The sequence below is a fragment of the Macaca nemestrina genome, chromosome 1, assembly GCF_043159975.1.
Source record: "Macaca nemestrina isolate mMacNem1 chromosome 1, mMacNem.hap1, whole genome shotgun sequence".
Lineage (NCBI taxonomy): Eukaryota > Metazoa > Chordata > Mammalia > Primates > Cercopithecidae > Macaca > Macaca nemestrina.
The window spans coordinates 200,142,453-200,160,686 of record NC_092125.1 but is presented as its reverse complement, the minus strand read 5'-3'; the positions used below and the strand labels follow the sequence as shown (position 1 = coordinate 200,160,686).

Sequence of the window (18,234 nt, the reverse complement as noted above, 5' to 3'; positions counted from 1 at the left end):
TATTCTTAAAACAGTACAACCGTTATTTTTACCCCAGGGGACATCGTGGTATGACAGTGGTCATGTAGGAAAGATGGGCCGGCCTCCTGTTATGGGGTGAACCGTGTCCCCCAAAAAGACTTGTTGAAGTTCTGACTCTGGTACCTATACATGTGATCTTATTTGAAAACAGAGTTGTTGCAAATGTAAACCACCCAGTCTTGGCATTTTGTTGTCAGCAGACTACACAGGTGGGTAGGTTTGAGACGGCTGAGAGGGAAGCCATATCAAAATGTGTAACAGGAAGACCGAAATGCAAGTAGAGAACAGATGTGGAAGTCACCAGAGTTTGGGTTGAGGCTGAAACCATGGAAGTACACATGATCAACTGTGGAATGTTCTAGAATAAGAGGACCGAAGGCTAAGGATAGACTCTGAAGGGCAGTAAGGAGCCATGGAGCAGCTGTGAAGGAGCAGCCAGAGAGGTAAAAGAAAACCAGGAGGTGGAGGTGAGAGGAACCCAGGGAGCAGGATGGACAAGGACAGGGAATCACATCGGGGTGCCGGGGACTCAACCCACCCACCTTTTTATAGTAGAGGGGGCTCCTCACCAGGAGAGTGTGAGAACGATGGGCTTCACCCCTCAAACAAAAAGTCAAAGGTGGAAGGGGCAAAAACAAAAAACGTGGTCCACCCAATTTAGCCCCTTGAATTTTCACTGGGCCAGGTTCCAATGCACTGTGAGGCCTCCAGGCTCCTGCGAGCCTGATTCTGCCTCCTGCCACTTCTGGCTCCACGCCCTGCACTGAGGCCTTAGAGAGCCACCTCACTTCTCTGCCAGTCTGGGGAGGGAGGGCCCTAGGGAGTACTGGTGTAAGGCAGCGACCTAAACCCAGGGCCTGTCAGAGCACCTGGTGGCAGACCCAGGTGCCTGGCCTGGAGGACAGGAAATGTGGAAGATTTGGCTGGAGAGAAACTTTGTGACATCCCCAGGGGAAGGCACTATCTCTATGCCAGACAATGTGCAAGGAACTTTGAGATCTCATTTCACTCTCTTAACAATGCTCTAAGCTTGGCATTATTATTTCCATTGTACAAGTCGGGGAGCTGAGGCTCAGAGAGATCACAAGACTCAAGGTTACACAGCTGGGACCACACTGAGATTTACTAGGTCTGGTGCAATTTCGGAGTCTGTGCCATTTTCTAGAATCCACTGCCTCTATGCACAGAACCTGACACAGTCCCTGTGGGTTTGCTATGTCTCTAAACACCCAGACTCCCCTTCCTAATTTGTCACGGCTCCAAGGAGAAGTCCTGTTGACACCTAGTCCGTGACCAGCATTCACATAGCATATGCTTTATACCACATCGAGGCTGCTAGCTATTATAATCACAGCACCCAGCAAAGTGTTGGTCACACAACAAAAGCTTAGCCAGTACTGGCTGAGTGAAATGGACAAATGAACTTTTGAACAAAATTCCCAACCTCTGGTGACATGGAATCCAGGTTCATGATACACGGTCTGTTGGATTGGGGCAAAGCTTTGGCTTTTATAAAGATTTTATAAAGAATTGAAATTATGTAACCTTGGGAGGCTTCTGGGGCAAGGGGAAAATCCATGGGCTTCTGAAGCCAGGGAGACATGGGCTCAAATCCCAGCTCTGCTACTTTCCACACTTCTGTGTGACCTCAGGCAGATTACTTCACCCCTCTGAATCTCAGATTCCTCATCTATAAAATAGCAGCCATTGTATCCTTGTAAGCAATGAATGAGATGAAGTAATGTCTTTCAAGCCAGTGGTTAGCTATGAATCCTGTCTTAAAACAAGGCTTACAAAGAACAAAAGAGAAGAAAAGAGAAGAAATAGAGGCAGGATGGTCAGAACCCTCCATCCTGGGCATGCCCTATCCTACCATAGAGGTCCCTGGAGGGTACCCCAGGTCTTTGCAGGGTAAAAATCTGTGAAAACCCCGAGATAATGAACACAAAGCTCTGGCACATAGCAGGGTTTCAACAAGTGTTACGTCCCTTTCTTTTCCAACAAAATCACACCAAACGCATCTAATTCCTCTTTCCCACATGAAAGCCCTTCAAATATCCGGACACAGCTCTCAAATCTCCCGAGTCTACTTCCTCCCCTGAATAAACATTCGGGGGCCATCATCATTTCTTACAGGAATTGCCTTAAATCCTCTCCTTATCTATCCAAGCTGAGGTCCCACATCTAAGCTCAATTATCTGGTGCCTGCTCAGGGCACGATAAAACACAACTAACTTCCTGGGATAAATTCCAGCAGCTAATTTTTTTAAGTCTTAAACCATGACTTGATATTTATTCCCATTTTATCTTTTCCTACTAATTTAGTCAACGACTCTACCCAACCCAGATCTTTCTGCACTCTGTTTGCTGACTGATATTGTCGTCCCTTTCAAGTTCACGCTGTTTACAGCTTATCCAAACCATTGGCAAAATATGGACAGATTAAGGGCATGGGGATGACATGGAATCGTTCCTCCCTGCTTTGGGGAACATTCACTGCTGAACATCCATAGAATTTCTGAAATGGGGGAAAACTTAGAAACTTTGCATCCATCTCCACTCCCCTTTTCAAAGTAGTGAGTGACAGGGCTTGGTCCTGAATCAAGGTCTCCTGATAGTTTTGTCTGGCCCCACAGCTGCTGATGTATAATTTTATGCACTAGAACAGCCCACTCATTGAACTACCTGTGTATTGGCTCATTAGTCACTCACTAATTGCTTTGCAATTTGCAACATTTCTTATGTTCACATTTCTTAATCTAACCATCTTCACAGGACCTCTGTGACCCAGGTTGTATTATTATCTGTATTTCACAGATGAAGAAACAGATCTTGAGAAAGGCTCCATGATCTGCCATGGAGCTAGAAAGTGACAGAACCAGGATCTGCACACAGAGTCTAAGTATTTTCTGTCTGCTGTTCTGCCTTCCCTAGACACATAGCCTCCTATTCTTAAAAAATCTCAGTATAGCTGTCATCTTTACCCCAGGAGACATCACTGTATGACAGTGTAGGATGGGCTAGCCTCCTGTGATGGGGTGAGCTGTGTTCCCCAATAAGACATGCTGAAGTTCTGACTTCTAGTACTTATAAATGCGACCTTATTTGGAAACAGAGTTGCTGCAAATGTAATCAAGTTAAGATGAGACCATACTGGAGTAGGGAGGGCCCTTAGTCTAATATGTTGGTGTCCTTATAAGAAGAGGACAGAGAGACACACAGGAAGGTATGTGATGACAAAAGCAGAGATTGGAGTGATGCAGCTACAGCCAAGGAACAGCAAGGACTCACAGCCACCACCAGAAGCTAGGAAGAAGCAGGGGAGGATTCTACCCAGAGTCGGGGCATGGCCCTGCTGAGCCTTGATGTCAGACTTCCAGGCTCCAGACTGTGAGAGAATAAATGTCCATTGTGTGAAGTCAGCCAGCCCAAGAACACGAATACACCTCCTGTGTACTTGTACCCAGTTTGGAAACAGAGTACAGGTCCTGGAGCAGGAGGAACCTATGGTACACTGGGGGTATGGTGTGTGAGCCACACTGAAGGGACACCTTCTCCCCGCTCCCTGGGCCCCTGTCTCCCTAGTAGCCACCTAGTCATTTTGAGGACTTTAGGCTCACTTTTGTGACAAAACCCTTTCCTGATCCCCTTTCAGACGTTCCTGAAAAGATGTCTGCTGCCTTCTCTGTGCTCCCACTGGCACTGTCCAGGCAGCTCTTCTGCATGCCACTTCGTTTGCTTTCCCGTCCATCTCACCACTAGAGCACAAGTCCCTTGAGGCAACGCCTAGACTTGATGGGTCTGTCCCTGTTGCGCTGGTCTAGTGTCTGGTACCTAAGAGGGGCTTAACAGTAACTTGTGGATGGCTTCTCCTTCCATCTTTGTAGGGACTGGCATTAGCTGTTACCAGCCAAAGGGGGTTTGGAAGTGTTCAGAAGGATGATGTTGAGGGTATTTTCTGGGCCCCAGGTTTTGCAGTTCCCTTAATGCCTATTCTAAGCAAGAGATAAAGACTCTTGTCTGCATCTTTCTCAGGCCACCAACAGTGGTGTTTATCTGTTCCTAGCCCTATGCACAGAGTCACTCACTCATCACATGCTACCCAAATAGGGTAGCTTGGGAAGCTACTGTCCTCTCTAAAGATTTTAAAAATAAGTGACACCTCTTAAAAGTCTCCATGAACCAGGTATGAACTGGGGATGGAACTGAGGTGTGCATCTGATGCTGCGTGCCTAGTATTTTAAGTGTTTTATCCCAGATCATCCTCAAAACAACCAGAAGGGCCTCAGAACAAAGAGAGGACTGGGGCTCAGAGAAGTGGAATAACATGCCTAAGGGGGAGGAAGCTAGTGCAGGGGAGAACCAGGATCCTAGGGCTGGGAGCGGTGGCTCACGCCTGCAATCCCAGCACTTTGGGAGGCTGAGGCAGGTGGGTCATTTGACGTTAGGACTTCGAGACCAGCTTGGCCAACATGGTGAGCCCCCATCTCTACTAAAAATACAAAAATTAGCCGGGCATGTTGGTATGCACCTGTAGTCCCAGCTACTCGGGAGGCTGAGGCAGGAGAATCACTTGAACCTGGGAGGCAGAGGTTGCAGTGAGCTGAGATCGTGCCACGGCACTGCAGCCTGGGCAACAGAGTGAGCTCCATCTCAAGAAAAAAAAAAAAAAAAAGAAAAATTCTGACTCCAAATCCAGACCCCAAGTCTCTGACTCCCAGGACACAGTTCATCTGGCTTGCCAAAAGCAGTTACCTTCATAAGAAGCCTTGAATCCCAGGGAGCTGCCACTGCCATCAGTCTGGAAGAGGAGCCACATTTGATGATTGGTGCTGACAATGAGATCCGGGACCGATGTACCTGTCAGGCTGGCAGGAGAGAGATATTTAGAGGTATGCTCTCCACCATGACACCCGAATAGAATGACTGCCTGACTGATGATATCTAAAGGACTATCCAGGATCCAGGCTCACTTGGGCAAATTCTGGGCCCCACTGTGTTTCCGACATTGGAGCCCAGCAGCATGCTCTCCATGTGCTGGGAAGACTCATCCTGTCTCTCCCTCGGCCATGGGTAGAATCTCATGGGTTGAATCTCAACTTTTACTCCCTAGCCCAGACCCTTGGGTTCACAAGGGAGATCTGTGTCCTTACTTGCTCAGGGGACAGGGATAGTTAGAGCTAAATCCAATCAAGGGGGTATCTACATTCTTGCAACTTTTGATCTTTTGTGTGACCTGTATTGCAGAAAAGACCTCCCCTACCCCCACCTCCTTGCTGTCTTTATGTGGGTTTCCCCTCACAGAAACCCATTTCCCCAGTTGGAACCCAAGTCATTCTTTCAATGAACCATCTCCTTCCACTCTAGGATCAGGAAAAAGGCTTAAAGTACAGTCATTATCTGAGGGCCACATTCTTTTTGAAGAAGAGGGTTTAAGCATGGGTGCGGGGGGAGGGGGGATTCAATTCAGAATCCTAACCCCAAGCACCTACCCATGTAAGATACTGTGCTTATCAATTTCCTACCCATTATCTCATTTAATGGCCCCACTGCCAGGAAGGTAGGGGTTGTCAGTCCATAGTACAGAATACAGAAGTGCAGAATGGGCAGTGGCTTCCCCAAGGTCAACCTGATACAGTGGCAGAACTAGGAGTCCCCTGTGCAGGTTGGGATTTCCAGAAGAAATCCAACCTCATCATTTTGTTGAGATCAGATAAATTACCAGCACAGATGGAGGCAGGGGGTTGTGGAGTGGGCAATTGAACTAATGAGTCCTAATCTCTGCTTCACCCAGGGTCTCAGAGCTTGGGAGGCTGTCAAGTCGGTTGCAAAGAGGTCATCACACCATGGGGGATATGGAAGTAGAGCTGGGATAGAGCACCTGGGATCCAACAGCTTGGCCTGTGTGATGTCCCTGAGCCTGGGCTCTGACAAGCTGAGTAAGGATTGTGGCCAGGCCAGTGCTGGCTCCTGACTCTGGGGTGCTGATGAGCAAGGGAAAAGGCTGGGACCCCTGCTTTTCCTCTGTTTGACCCAATTACAACACCAGGCTCTGAGTCTGCCATTCATTTGCTGTGGGACGTTGGGCAAGCAGTTGAGCCTCTCTGGGCTTTTTCACTCTATGTTAAATGAGGGGATTGTATGGTATGATCCTCAATAGCCTTTTCAAAAGCTCTGCTATTCCAAGGTTTTCTCTATGTCAAAGCACACTGGGATTGTGGAAGAAAGAGAGCTAGGATCCTAGTCTCTTGGGCACAAAGAGCTGAGGCACCATATGGGTCAGTAAACTAGGGCAGAAAATGAGAGATGGGGACGCACCAAGTGAGGGGGAAAGGTAAGTGTGATGGTGAATTGCATGTGTTAACTTGACTAGGCCACAGGGTACCCAGATACTTGGTCAAACATTATTCTGGGTGTTTCTGTGAGAATGCATTTGAATGAGATGAACATTGAAATCAACAGACTGAGTAAAGCAGATCGCCCTCTCCAAGGTGAATGGACCTCATCCAATCAGTTGAAGGGCCAAACAGAACAAAAAGACGGACCCTCCTCTGAATAAGAGAATTCCTCCTGTCCAATTGGCTTTAAACTGAGACATCAGCTTATTTCTGGTTTTGAACTTGAACTGTAACATCAGCTCTTCCTGGATCTTGAACCTACTGGCATTTGGACTGTGACTACATTATTGACTATCCTGGGTCTCTAGCTTCTTAACTCACTTGGAAGATCTTGGGATCTGTCAGTCTCCCAAAATCACATGAGACAATTCCTTACAACAAATTATCTGTCCGCCCATCTAATTGCTATTTGTTAGTCTGTCTGTCTGTCTGTCTATCTATCTATCTACCTATCTATCTACCATCTATCTATCATCTATCAATCATCTATCATCTACTTATCATCTATCTGTGTATCATCTATCTATCATCTATCAATCAATCATCTATCATCTATTTTCTATCATTATCATCTATCAATCATCTACTTATCATCTATCTGTATATCATCTATCATCTATCAATCAATCGATCAATCATCTATCATCTATTTTCTATCTATCTATCTATCTATCTATCTATCTATCTATCTATCTATCTATCTATGTATCTATCATAATCTCTCTCTCTCTCTCTCTCTATCTCCTATTGTTCTGTTTCTCTGGAGAACCCTCACTAATACAGTGAATTAGGCATGGGGCAGAATGCCCTGTGGGCTCACGTTCCATTCCTTTGTCTGGAGAAATCCCAGGTCCCAGCCATGTCACCTGATTCACTGGGTACCATTGGATAAGATGAGTCATGTAACTGCCTGTTTAGCATCATCTCCAGGTAGGTGCAGGGAAGTTGCGAGAAACACCCAGAAAAGAACAGCCTCTGGTCAAGCCAGCTGTTACTAAATGGCCATTTCTCATTCAGCATTAGAACCGGAAAGAGATATCCTGGAGCTAGCCTTGTTGGGAGTGTGGCATGGGACGTTGTCCTTTGCTGAAATCAAAAGAATGAACTTGAGTGCTGGTTCTGCTATCAACCTTCTCTGAAACCTTTGGGCCTCAGTCTCCCCATCTGTTAAACAAGAATAATAACACCGGGGCTTGAGTGAGATAACTGATGCAAAAGTTTCCATCCCAGTGCCTGGGAGCGTGGTAGGTGTTTAATGTTGGTGACCCTCCACCTCCTTCCTGGAAAGGAGGTGGATGTGGTCAGGCCTGTTTGTCTCTGAAGCTGAGCCACATGCCCTGAACAGAAGCATTTCCTGACTTTTTTTTTTTTTCTTCTGTTTTTAGACAGGATCTTACTCTGTCACCCAGGCTAGAGTGTAATGCAATGCTCTCAGCTCACTGCAGCCTCAACCACCCAGGCTTAAGCTATCCTCCTGCCTCAGCCTCCTGAGTAGCTGGGACTACAGGCGTGCACCCTCACATCCAGCTCATTTTTGTATTTTTTGTAGAGATGGGTTTTCACCATGTTGCCTAGGCTGATTTCGACCTCCTGAGCTCAAGCAATCTGTTCACCTTGGCCTCCCAAAGTGCTGGGATTACATCAGTGCACCATCACGCTTGGCCTTTTTCCTGGTTTTCAAGTCAGGCTATTGGTGGTGGGCAAAAGAGAAGCTAAATGGTCCCAAAGAGCACAGGCTCAACATAGTGGAATCTCATGACAGCTTGATATTCTCCTCTCCCTTGTCTGTAACATGTCATACTGGTCTTTTTCAGCTCAGGAAGTGTGGCCACTATGTCTATATGGTCCTGATTCTCTGAAACCATCCATTTCCCAGGGAGTTCTGAGCACACAGAAAGATTAGCAACTCATTTGCATTATCTCTGTCTGGGGTCAGGCTGCCATGGCTGGATGTGGCCTGGAGTAAAAATTGTCAGGGTGGCAGTATCAGGGTCTGCATGGAAGCAGCCAGCCAGTGGAAGGCTCCAGGTTCATCCACAAAACCTCCATCTCCCCGCCCCCTGACAGACTGCTCATTCTGTTCACATTTCATACGAATTCAGTGAGAAGGTGCCCAGTGCTCTTTTCCCCTTGGTCAGAATAGAGAGAGGTGGAGGGATTATTGCTGAAACTACGAACACTGCAGGATACTGTCTTTGCTGTAGCATGGTCTAGGGACCAGGCACGACTCCACAAACCCCACCTCACCAACCCCAGCCACCATTCCACCTTCCAAACAACACGCCCCACTGCACTTACATGTAGAGAACTGTCTTCTGGTCCCCATCCTGACCACCATCCCCGACCGTCAGGGTGTCATAGCCCCTCTCCAAATCAAACTCCTCAAAGGCAAGCTTGATCACCTGGGGAGGGAGCACAGGGTTAGGAGTGGGTAGGGGTTGTGAGGAAGGCTTCCAAAGCTTTGAGGGGAGGAAGGATTTTCTGTGTTATGTCCCAATGCTCAGAGTCACTGGTGACACCATCCTACACAAACTGACCATTTCTGTGCCACTTGAATGAGTGAACTATTCTCTCTAGGCCATGCGGTCTCCAGGGCCCCCTGATGTTTCTGAAGATGTTCATGGCACATCTGGCCAATTCCGATGGCTGTCACAGCAACCGGGCACATCTGGCCAACAGCGAGATGATTAGACTCTTTCTTCACGCCTTAATGCATAGAAATCCCCACTGGCTTGTTGGCAATTTTTCAGGCCACATGTGGAATCTCAGCTCTCTTGCCCCCAGGGACCTGCAGAAGTTTCTCTCATCTTCTCCTCTGCCTGCTTTTCTCCATCCTTTTCATTTGTTTATTTGTTGAATAAATGAATGTTCTCAGAAAGAGATTTCAACAAGATTCCTCCCTCTTGTTTTAATCCTGCCTTCCACAAATATTTACTAAGCACTCGCCATATGCCAGGCTGGGCAGTGGGTTTCCACAGTGAGCACGACATGGTCCCTGCCCTTGGTAAGAAGGGGAGATAGAAATGCAAACTGATAACCATAGCACTGGGGTGCGATGGATGCTACAGGGGGCTGGGGGAGCGAAGAGGAGCCTATGGCTCACCCAGCTGGAGTCAGGGGCAGGCACTACTGGACATGGGGGTGTCTGAGGAAATTCTGAAGGCTACTGATGACCCTGTCAGGCCAAAGGGGGATGCTTGGAAAGGGAGGGAGGTGGATGCTCTAGGAAGGAGTCAGGTGCACAGGGCCTGAGTTATGGCAGAGATGGAACATTCCAGAACAAATTATTCAGTGTCTGTTGCTAGCAGATCTGCAAACTGAACATACCTGCTAGCTGCCTGGCTCTGGGGGATAATGTGACTGGGCCTTCAGTGCAAGGAGGTGACTTGGGAAGGTCTAGAATTTGAAAAGTTTCCCTGGAGCTTGGTTCAAAAAGTCTCATACATCTACCCTCCAAAATTAGAATTTATCCCAGGGGAGGAGCAGTAGAGTTTTAAATAGTGGGTGACAGGGACACATAGGTGTTCGAGAAAATGTCAGTGTGGCAGTATATGTGGAACTGATTCTGGAGTGAGGCTGGTGGTGAAGATGGTTGCAGGCTTTTGTGGTAGTGCAGGTGAACGATGGAAGAGTAGCAGTGTGGACGGAGAAGAGGGCAGTTCCTCGTGATATTTAGGGCTTTGCGACAGGATGCATGTGGCGCTGAGGGGAGGGAAAGATCTAGGATAAGTTGCAGGTTTCTGGCTTGTGCAATTGGATGGGTGGGGGATGGTGCCATTCATAAGGACAGGACACACACAGGCACCCACTCCTGATGTCTCATCTGTATCTCTTTTTGTCTGTTTCAGTCTGGTTTCAATCTGATGATGATCTTCATTCCCCCAACAGGGAGAATGAAGTTGCTCCTTTGCTTTCTGTTCTACAACTCAAGGAGTATATAATTTCCATGGATATTTTTTCCTAGTTGTGACTGACACCTTCTGCAGGTTTCCTCCATCCAAACCAAACAGTCCAGCACCCACGTCCTGCCAGGGACCCTGCAAAGCGTTACTGCAAGGTGCTTTCTCAGGTATCCCAGAGGCAAATTGACACTGCCCTCATTCATAAGCCTGGGTAGTGTCTATGCAGGGCTTCTCTGAAGTGCCTGAGAGTCACAGAAAGATGCATCTCTGGATAATAGTATCTGAGCACATCAGTGGGTCTACAGATAGACACAGAACAGGAAGGAAGTGATTGCTTTTGACTGGGAGAAAGGTTAAAGGCGGCTTCCTGGAGGAAATGAAACCCAGGCTGAGTTTGGAAGATGAACTGGAATTCAACCAATGGATATGGAAGGGAAAGCAACCCAGGCAGAGGGAAGGGCAGGGGCGTGGAACAGGGTGATTTGACCAGAGAGGTCTAACTACTGTGTAGTTGTTTAAGTGCGGGGGAGGTGAAGCGTGGCGATATGAGAGAAATAGGAGGAGTCAGATTATGAGAGGCTGCTGGTAATGCTGAGAATTTTGGGCTTTGTCCTAAAGTCAACGGGGAGTTATGGAAGCGTTGGCAGCAAAGGCATGACATGAGATTTTCAATCTAGGAACAGGAGCATTGAGGAAGAGTTGAAAGCCAGGAGGCCAATTTGTAGCAAGGTCTAGGTGAGGTGGGATGTGGGACTGTAGTAAGGTCTAGGTGAGGTGGGATGTGAGCCTGTAGCAAGGTCTAGGTGAGGCGGGATGTGAACCCGTAGGGAGTTCTAGGTGAGGCGGGATGTGAGCCCGTAGCAAGGTCTAGGTGAGGCGGGATGTGAGCCCGTAGCAAGGTCTAGGTGAGGCGGGATGTGGGCCCGTAGCAAGGTCTAGGTGAGGCGGGATGTGGGCCCGTAGCAAGGTCTAGGTGAGGCGGGATGTAAGCCTGTAGCAAGGTCTAGGTGAGGTGGGATGTGGACCTGTAGCAAGGTCTAGGTGAGGTTGGATGTGAGCCTATAGTAAGGTCTAGGTGAGGCGGGATGTGGGCCTGTAGCAAGGTCTAGGTGAGGCGGGATGTGGGCCCGTAGCAAGGTCTAGGTGAGGCGGGATGTGAGCCTGTAGCAAGGTCTAGGTGAGGTGGGATGTGGACCTGTAGCAAGGTCTAGGTGAGGTTGGATGTGAGCCTATAGTAAGGTCTAGGTGAGGTGGGATGTGGACCTGTAGCAAGGTCTAGGTGAGGTTGGATGTGAGCCTATAGTAAGGTCTAGGCGAGGTGGGATGTGGACCTGTAGCAAGATCTCAGTGAAGCAGGATGTGAGCCTGTAGCAAGGTCTAGGTGAGGCGGGATGTGGCCCTATAGCAAAGTCTAGGTGAGGCAGGATGTGGCCCTGTAGCAAGGTCTAGGTGAGGCAGGATGTGAACCTGTAGGGAGTTCTAGGTGAGATGGGATATGAGCCTGTAGCAAGGTCTAGGTGAGGCGGGATGTGGGCCTGTAGGAAGTTCTAGGTGAGGTGGGATGTGGCCCTGTAGCAAGGTCTAGGTGAGGTGGGATGTGAGCCCATAGCAAGGTCTAGGTGAGGTGGGATGTGAGCCTGTAGGAAGTTCTAGGTGAGATGGGATGTGAGCCTGTAGCAAGCAGCATTTGGAGTGAGTTAGTAAATAGGAGATGAGATTTGTTAATAGTGAGTGGGGATTACTTGCCCTTTCTGGGTTTCCTATCCAGAATGTTCCCTGTTGGCTAATGGCATCGTCACGGGATCATTTGCTCAGGCTGGGATCTCCTACCCATCTCTCACACTCCACACTCCTGCTTTACAGAACATTTCTTGGAGTCTCATTTCCTAGCATGAAACACAAGGAGGGCATCTCTGCACCTGCTGCCTGCTGACTGCCCTCCACTGCACAGCCTGTGTGGCCACTTGAGGCCCTGGGCATTCACACCAGGGCAGTCTATTCATGACCCTGACTTATGCAGGCTCTTCCTGCTCCCTGTCACTGCCCTAGCATATTTCTCCTCATCTGTGAGCCTGACTTGTCTCAGTTCTCTCTGACTAACCTTGACAAGGGGAGCAGCCCCTGCTCAGTCCCTTCCTCTCATCTGTTTTAGCACTTACCTGCTGGACTGTGATGGGTCTGTTCACTTATTCCTCCACTACACCATGAACTCCTGGAGGGCAGGGGTCAGGCCTCACTGCCTCTGTATCAGTTTCTGTCGGTGGGCCAGGCCCATGCCAGGGGCTGACAAAATGTTGACTGGGAGAACATTTTCCAAACTTTTCCCACTTCTCTAGCATGGATGGATTGCTGGGCTTTCAGACCCTTCACAGTTGTTACCTTCTAGAACAAAGGTTGGCAAACTTTTTCTGTAAAGGGCCAGATAGTAAATATTTCCCCCTTTGTGTGTCATGTGATCTGTGTCACAGATATTCAGCTCTGTTGATGTAGCATGAACATAGCCATACATGATGTGCACATGAATGGGTGTGGCTGTGTTCCAATAAAACTTTATTTAAAAAAAAAAGCAAAGAGCTGTATTTGGCCTGTAGGCTGTAATTTGCTGATCCCTGGTCTAGGAGATTCTTCAAGACAATCATAGTCTTTGATCATCTTCTCTTATGAGATTTCATCACTCTAAGAGCTGGTACCTACAATGTGCTCAATTCTGTTCTGAACACTTTACACATATCGTCTCATGAGAAATGCAGTACTATTGCAGGAAGTCAGGGACCCCGAATGGAGGGATTGGCTGGAGCCGCAGCAGAGCAACATAAATTGTAAATATTTCATTTTAATATGGACATATATCAGTACCCAAATAATACTTTTATAATTTCTTATGCCTGTCTTTACTTCAATCTCTGAATGTAAATTGTGAAGATTTCATTTTAATATGGACATTTGTTAGTTCCCCAAATTAATACTTTTATAATTTCTTATGCCTGTCTTTACTTTAATCTCTTAATCCTGTTATCTTTGTAAGCTGAGAATGTATGTCACCTCAGGACCACTATTGTGTTAAATGTACAAATTGATTGTAAAACATGTGTGTTTGAACAATATGAAATCAGAGAACCTTGAAAAAGAACAGAGTAACAGCGATTTTCAGGGAACAACAGAAGACAACCATAAGGTCTGACTGCCTGCAGGGTCGGGCAGAATACAGCCATATATTTCTTCTTGCAGAGAGCCTATAAATGAACATGCAAGTAGGGAAGATATCACTAAATTCTTTTCCTAACAAAGAATATTAATAATTAAGACCCTGGGAAAGGAATGCATTCCTTGGGGGAGGTCTATAAATGACTGCTCTGGGAGTGTCTGTCTTATGCAGTTGAGATAAGGACTGAAATATGACCTGGTTTCCTGCAGTACCCTCAGGCTTATTAGGGTGGGGAAAAAACCCCACCCTGGTAAATTTGAGGTCAGACCAGTTATCTGCTCTTGACCCTGTTTTCTATTGTTTAAGATGTTTATCAAGACAATACGTGCACCACTGAACATAGACCCTTATTAGTAGTTCTGAATTTGCCTTTGTCTTGTTTCCTCAGAAGCAGGTGATCTTTGTTCTCCTTTTTGCCCTTTGAAGCATGTGATCTTGTGACCTAACTCCCTGTTCTTGCACCCCCTCCCCTTTTGAAATCCTTAATAAAACTTGCAGGCTTTAAGGTTCAGGTAGGCATCATGGTCCTACTGATATGTGATGTCACCCCCGGAGGCCCAGCTGTAAAATTCCTCTCTTTGTACTCTTTCTCTTTATTTCTCAGCTGGCTGACACTTATGGAAAATAGAAAGAACCTACACTGAAATACTGGGGGCGGGTTCCCCCAATACAGCACAATAGCTACTTTGAGTACCTCCATTTCACAAATGGGACAGGCTAAGCACAGAATTTAGGCAATTTTCCTGGGGTCACACAGGTAAGTGGAAGAGCCATGACTCCCACCAGGCAGTCAGAGGCCAGGCTCTTTGTCACTCTGCTCTACCGCCTCATGGTGTTCCAACAAGGTCACAGGCCCACAAGGTAGGAAGCATGACTTAAGCCTCTGTTTTCTCTCAAACTTTCCTGGAGTTCTTTTTTCTGGGTCCCAGCAGGGGGTCAGGAAACAGTTGCTGCATATAAAACACCACAAGGCAGGTAGTGTCTTCTGCTGGAGGAAGGGCCTGGGCTCTGCAGGGACTGAGGGGCCTGGCTGCACATTCTCACCATATCAGCCCCTTCCAGCCAGCCCTGGGGCAGAGAACACTGCTCACCCAGCCACCTCCAAAAAGGGAGTGTATGATTATTAGGCCTATAATGGGAAAATATTGCTTTGAAGGCCAGAACCCAGAGCTATAAAATGATTCACATCACTGGTTAGAGCTGCCATTGATGTGAACCACATTTCAGAGTGCCGACCCTGATGCAGGAGCTAATTACACAAGAAGACTGTTCAACATACACAATGCTGCAGTTTCGGGACGAGCCTCTAGTGCACAATGTACTAGCGCTCTCTTTTTTTCTTTTCTTTTTTTCCTTCTCTGCTTTGGCTTTTGTTTAAAGACAGGCTCCTATAATGACTCATTAACTAACATGCAGATCAATCAAGCTCACAAAGCGCCTTTCGGAGGCAGGAGAAATGGCAGCACATGAAATAGGCATGATCACAGAGGCACATTTGTATACAGCTCAGACACCCAATTTAAACCCATTAGATAAATGAATAAACAAACCCATCATCTAGGACATAATTACTGAGCACCTGCCATGTGCCAAGCCCAGAGCTAGCTGCTTCCCATAAGTTATCTTGCCTGCCTGAAAATTTAGAGCAGAATCTAAATGCCGAGGACATGGTGCCGGTGGTGAGTGTTGGAGGAGTGCAAAGAGGAGAGAGACGGAGGGAGTCCATGGAGGAGGTGGGGCTGGACCTGGCGGGATGGAGAAGGGTGTGTGTGGGCTCAGCCCAGGCTACATTGTGAGCAGTGAAGGGCCAAGGAGGGTGGGACAGGAAGAAGAGCCTGGCTGAGTCTGCAGGTGATTTTACCTGTAGCCAGAGCAGGCAGTCTGGACTTCAGGGTCAAGTTGATGGCAAGCTATAATTCAGTGTGAAGAGAGGACTAGAGGCACAGAGACCAGGGGGAGGCTGATGCAGGGTCCAAGAGCATGAGGAGAAATTAGGGGGTGTCATAGCCACCTTGTCCTGAGAATCATGGGGGATGGAGTGGGACCCTGGAGGACACCCACTAGAGGCCCTGGAGAACATTCTCCCCTTGCCACATGCTGTCCAGGATCAGCCAAAAGACAGGACTCTGGGTGCTGCCAGCCTGTGCCCAATGCCTGTACAAGGCTGCAGAGGATCTGCCAGCTCAGGGGAGTTTTGTGGGAAGCTAGAGTCCCGGGAGATATAGACTGAGGCTGTTTTGTTTAAGGACTGTTTTGCTACAACACTCTCCTAACTGGGCTGTCTGTCTCTGCTGCCTATCCTTCACTCTGTACTGAATACTCTTAGCACCTCCCTATCTCCTACAGCAGGGGTTGGAAAACTAGCTCTCAGACCAAATCTGTCCTATAGCCTATTTTTACATGGCCCTTCGAGTTAAGAATAATTTTTTTACCCTTTCCATGAGTGAAAAAACAACACCTACAACATAGAAGAATATGCAACAGAGACCTTACATGGACTTTAAAGCTTAAAATATTTATTGTCTAGCTCTTTACAGAAAAAGTTTGCTGACGGCTTCCCTTGAGCAGTTATTTTCAAACTGGGCTCCCAGGTACCCCAGAGTTCCATAAAGGTACTCCAGGGCCAACCCGCAAGGATGGAAGAGGAGCCAGAGGAGGGAAGCCTCTACTTAAACCAAAACAGTTCCATTTTGATCTAGTTCCTATTTTGGGATGCTGTGAACAACATGGATAGTGGGTTACTTAATGTCCCTTCCTCCATTTGTTTCTCCCTAACAGAACCCTAACTGTATTGGGAGTATGGCAATGTATCTAGCCAACCTCAGAGCTAAAGGTGGCTATGTGACAGAGCTCTGGGCAATGAAACATGGGTTGAGGAGTCCTCAGACCATTTCTTCATCCTTCTCCTTGCTTTTCCTGGAATACAGATGTGAGGACAGAGAGGGAGCAGCCTTCTTGTGATCATGAGGATGAGAGCCATATAGAAAACAGCAGAGGGAAAAATATAAGGAGCATGAGACCCGGAGGGAACCACCAAGCCAGCCCTGGACTTTCTGCCTCTGGACCTTCGATATGTGGAGAAAATAAACGGTGTGTTGTTTAAGCTTCTGCAGATGAATTTTCTGCACCTCCCAGTCAATAACAACCTAATGGCTATAGGTTCTGAAGACAGGTGTTCGTCACCACAGAAGAGTTTGCCAATTCCTGAAACTGCAGGATAGAGTTCAGCATCTTGGAAACTACAGACTTTGCAAGGCCTGCCCCTGCCACTTCCTGGTTAGCTAGAGGCCCTGCCATAATGCTGTGCTCCAGCCCCTTACCTCCCATATTCCTCCTCAGAGCATTCCTTTAAGCTCCTGAGGCTGACCTTGGCCCACCCAGCCTCAGTTTACAATGTTGCTGCCAGTGTAACTATTAGTTCCATGAAAGGAAGGGAACTCACTTTTCCTGGGCACTGCTTGAACCATGATTCCTTCCAGGGCCTTGCTGAGGCCCTAGGGAAGAGCTAGAGAATTAGCTCCTGGGGTGAGGAGGAGGGGAGGCCAGTGGGAAGGCTGAAGACCTGAGCTCCCAGGAGTTCAAGAACAGAGGCCTCCAGCAGGGACTGAGAAGGGTCAGAGGTTCTGGAACTTTGGTCACTACCTGAGGTTTCATTTTGGTGGTTCGAGAGCAGTAAGTCCTTTTACTCATTCACTGACTCATTCACTCATTGATTGACTGATTCATTTATTCACCGATTCATTCAACAGTTACACGCTTGCCAAGTGCTGGGCTTTGGAGGGGCATTGGCAGGCAAGATAACATGGCCACTGCCCGAAGAGACCTCAAAGTTTCTAGAAAGCTTCACAGCAGACCCTGAGTACATAGACTACAATACAGTGTGATGAGGGCTCAAACCAGGGAAGCTTGGATGGGAGACAGGAGGGGTACAAAATCCTGGCTAGCAAGGGGGCAGGGCTTGTCTTCAGTAACAGAGAAGGTGCGTGGGGATACCGCACGGCCACAGCCAGATCTGGGGGAGGGGAAATGCCAGCACATGATGTGAAGTGGAGGCAGCTGCATAAGGGAAAGGAATGAGGCTTTGGACTTGAGGAGGTTATTAAATGGTCTCCCAGACATGAGGAGGGGCTGTGGAAGTACACGAGAAACCTCTGATCGCAGGCGTCTTGCACGGGGTCTGGCACAGAGAGGGTGTGAGTAAATGTTTGCTGAATGAATAAGTGAGTGAACAAATGGGCCAATGAGTATGTCCCTGACATTTGCACTAGCTGCTGATCACTTGCCTGGAGAATTATTTCTCAATTCTTCAGGTCTACAAAGAGAAGAGTGACAGTCATAATCCCCAAGGACTGAATAATCAAAACGCTGTTATCTTTGGCTTTGAAGTTCATGAAATGAGCTTTCCTTTCCCTCTTCTTTCCCTGCTCCCTCCCTCTCCCACCCATCCTCATTCTCTATCTCTGTCCTGTCTCGCTTTTCATTCTTTTCTAGCAAAGGTGGTTAACTTTCCTGATCAAATCAAGTGAGGTTCATGTGCAAATCGGATCACATGTTTTGTGTTCGTACTGAGAAGCTGCAAAAGAAAGACAGATGTGTGTAGGTAGGGGGCATCGAGGCAGGTCTGGGTTTCAGTCCTGTCTACGTCTTTGTTTTTCCACGAGGCTGAGCTGAAGGGTCCTAACAAGAGGAGGCCCTGGAGGAAGAAGGC

The 18,234-nt window shown here is 47.7% G+C and overlaps 1 protein-coding gene across 11 annotated transcripts in view; it reads right to left on the bottom strand.

Annotated features, from left to right (window-relative positions):
* Nucleotides 1-18,234, bottom strand: part of LOC105495216 (CUB and Sushi multiple domains 2) — a 656,530-nt gene that overhangs the window by 265,281 nt on the left and 373,015 nt on the right. For 10 of the 11 annotated variants that reach the window (XM_071096465.1, XM_071096467.1, XM_071096468.1 and 7 more), the window contains exons 11-12: nucleotides 8,718-8,821; nucleotides 4,777-4,889 (exon numbers count right to left, since the gene is read on the bottom strand). The exons of the other annotated variant lie outside the window; for it this stretch is intronic. In XM_071096465.1, coding sequence (XP_070952566.1) covers nucleotides 4,777-4,889; nucleotides 8,718-8,821 — 217 coding nt within the window. The remainder of the gene's footprint in view (nucleotides 1-4,776; nucleotides 4,890-8,717; nucleotides 8,822-18,234) is intronic. 11 annotated transcript variants of the gene reach the window in all.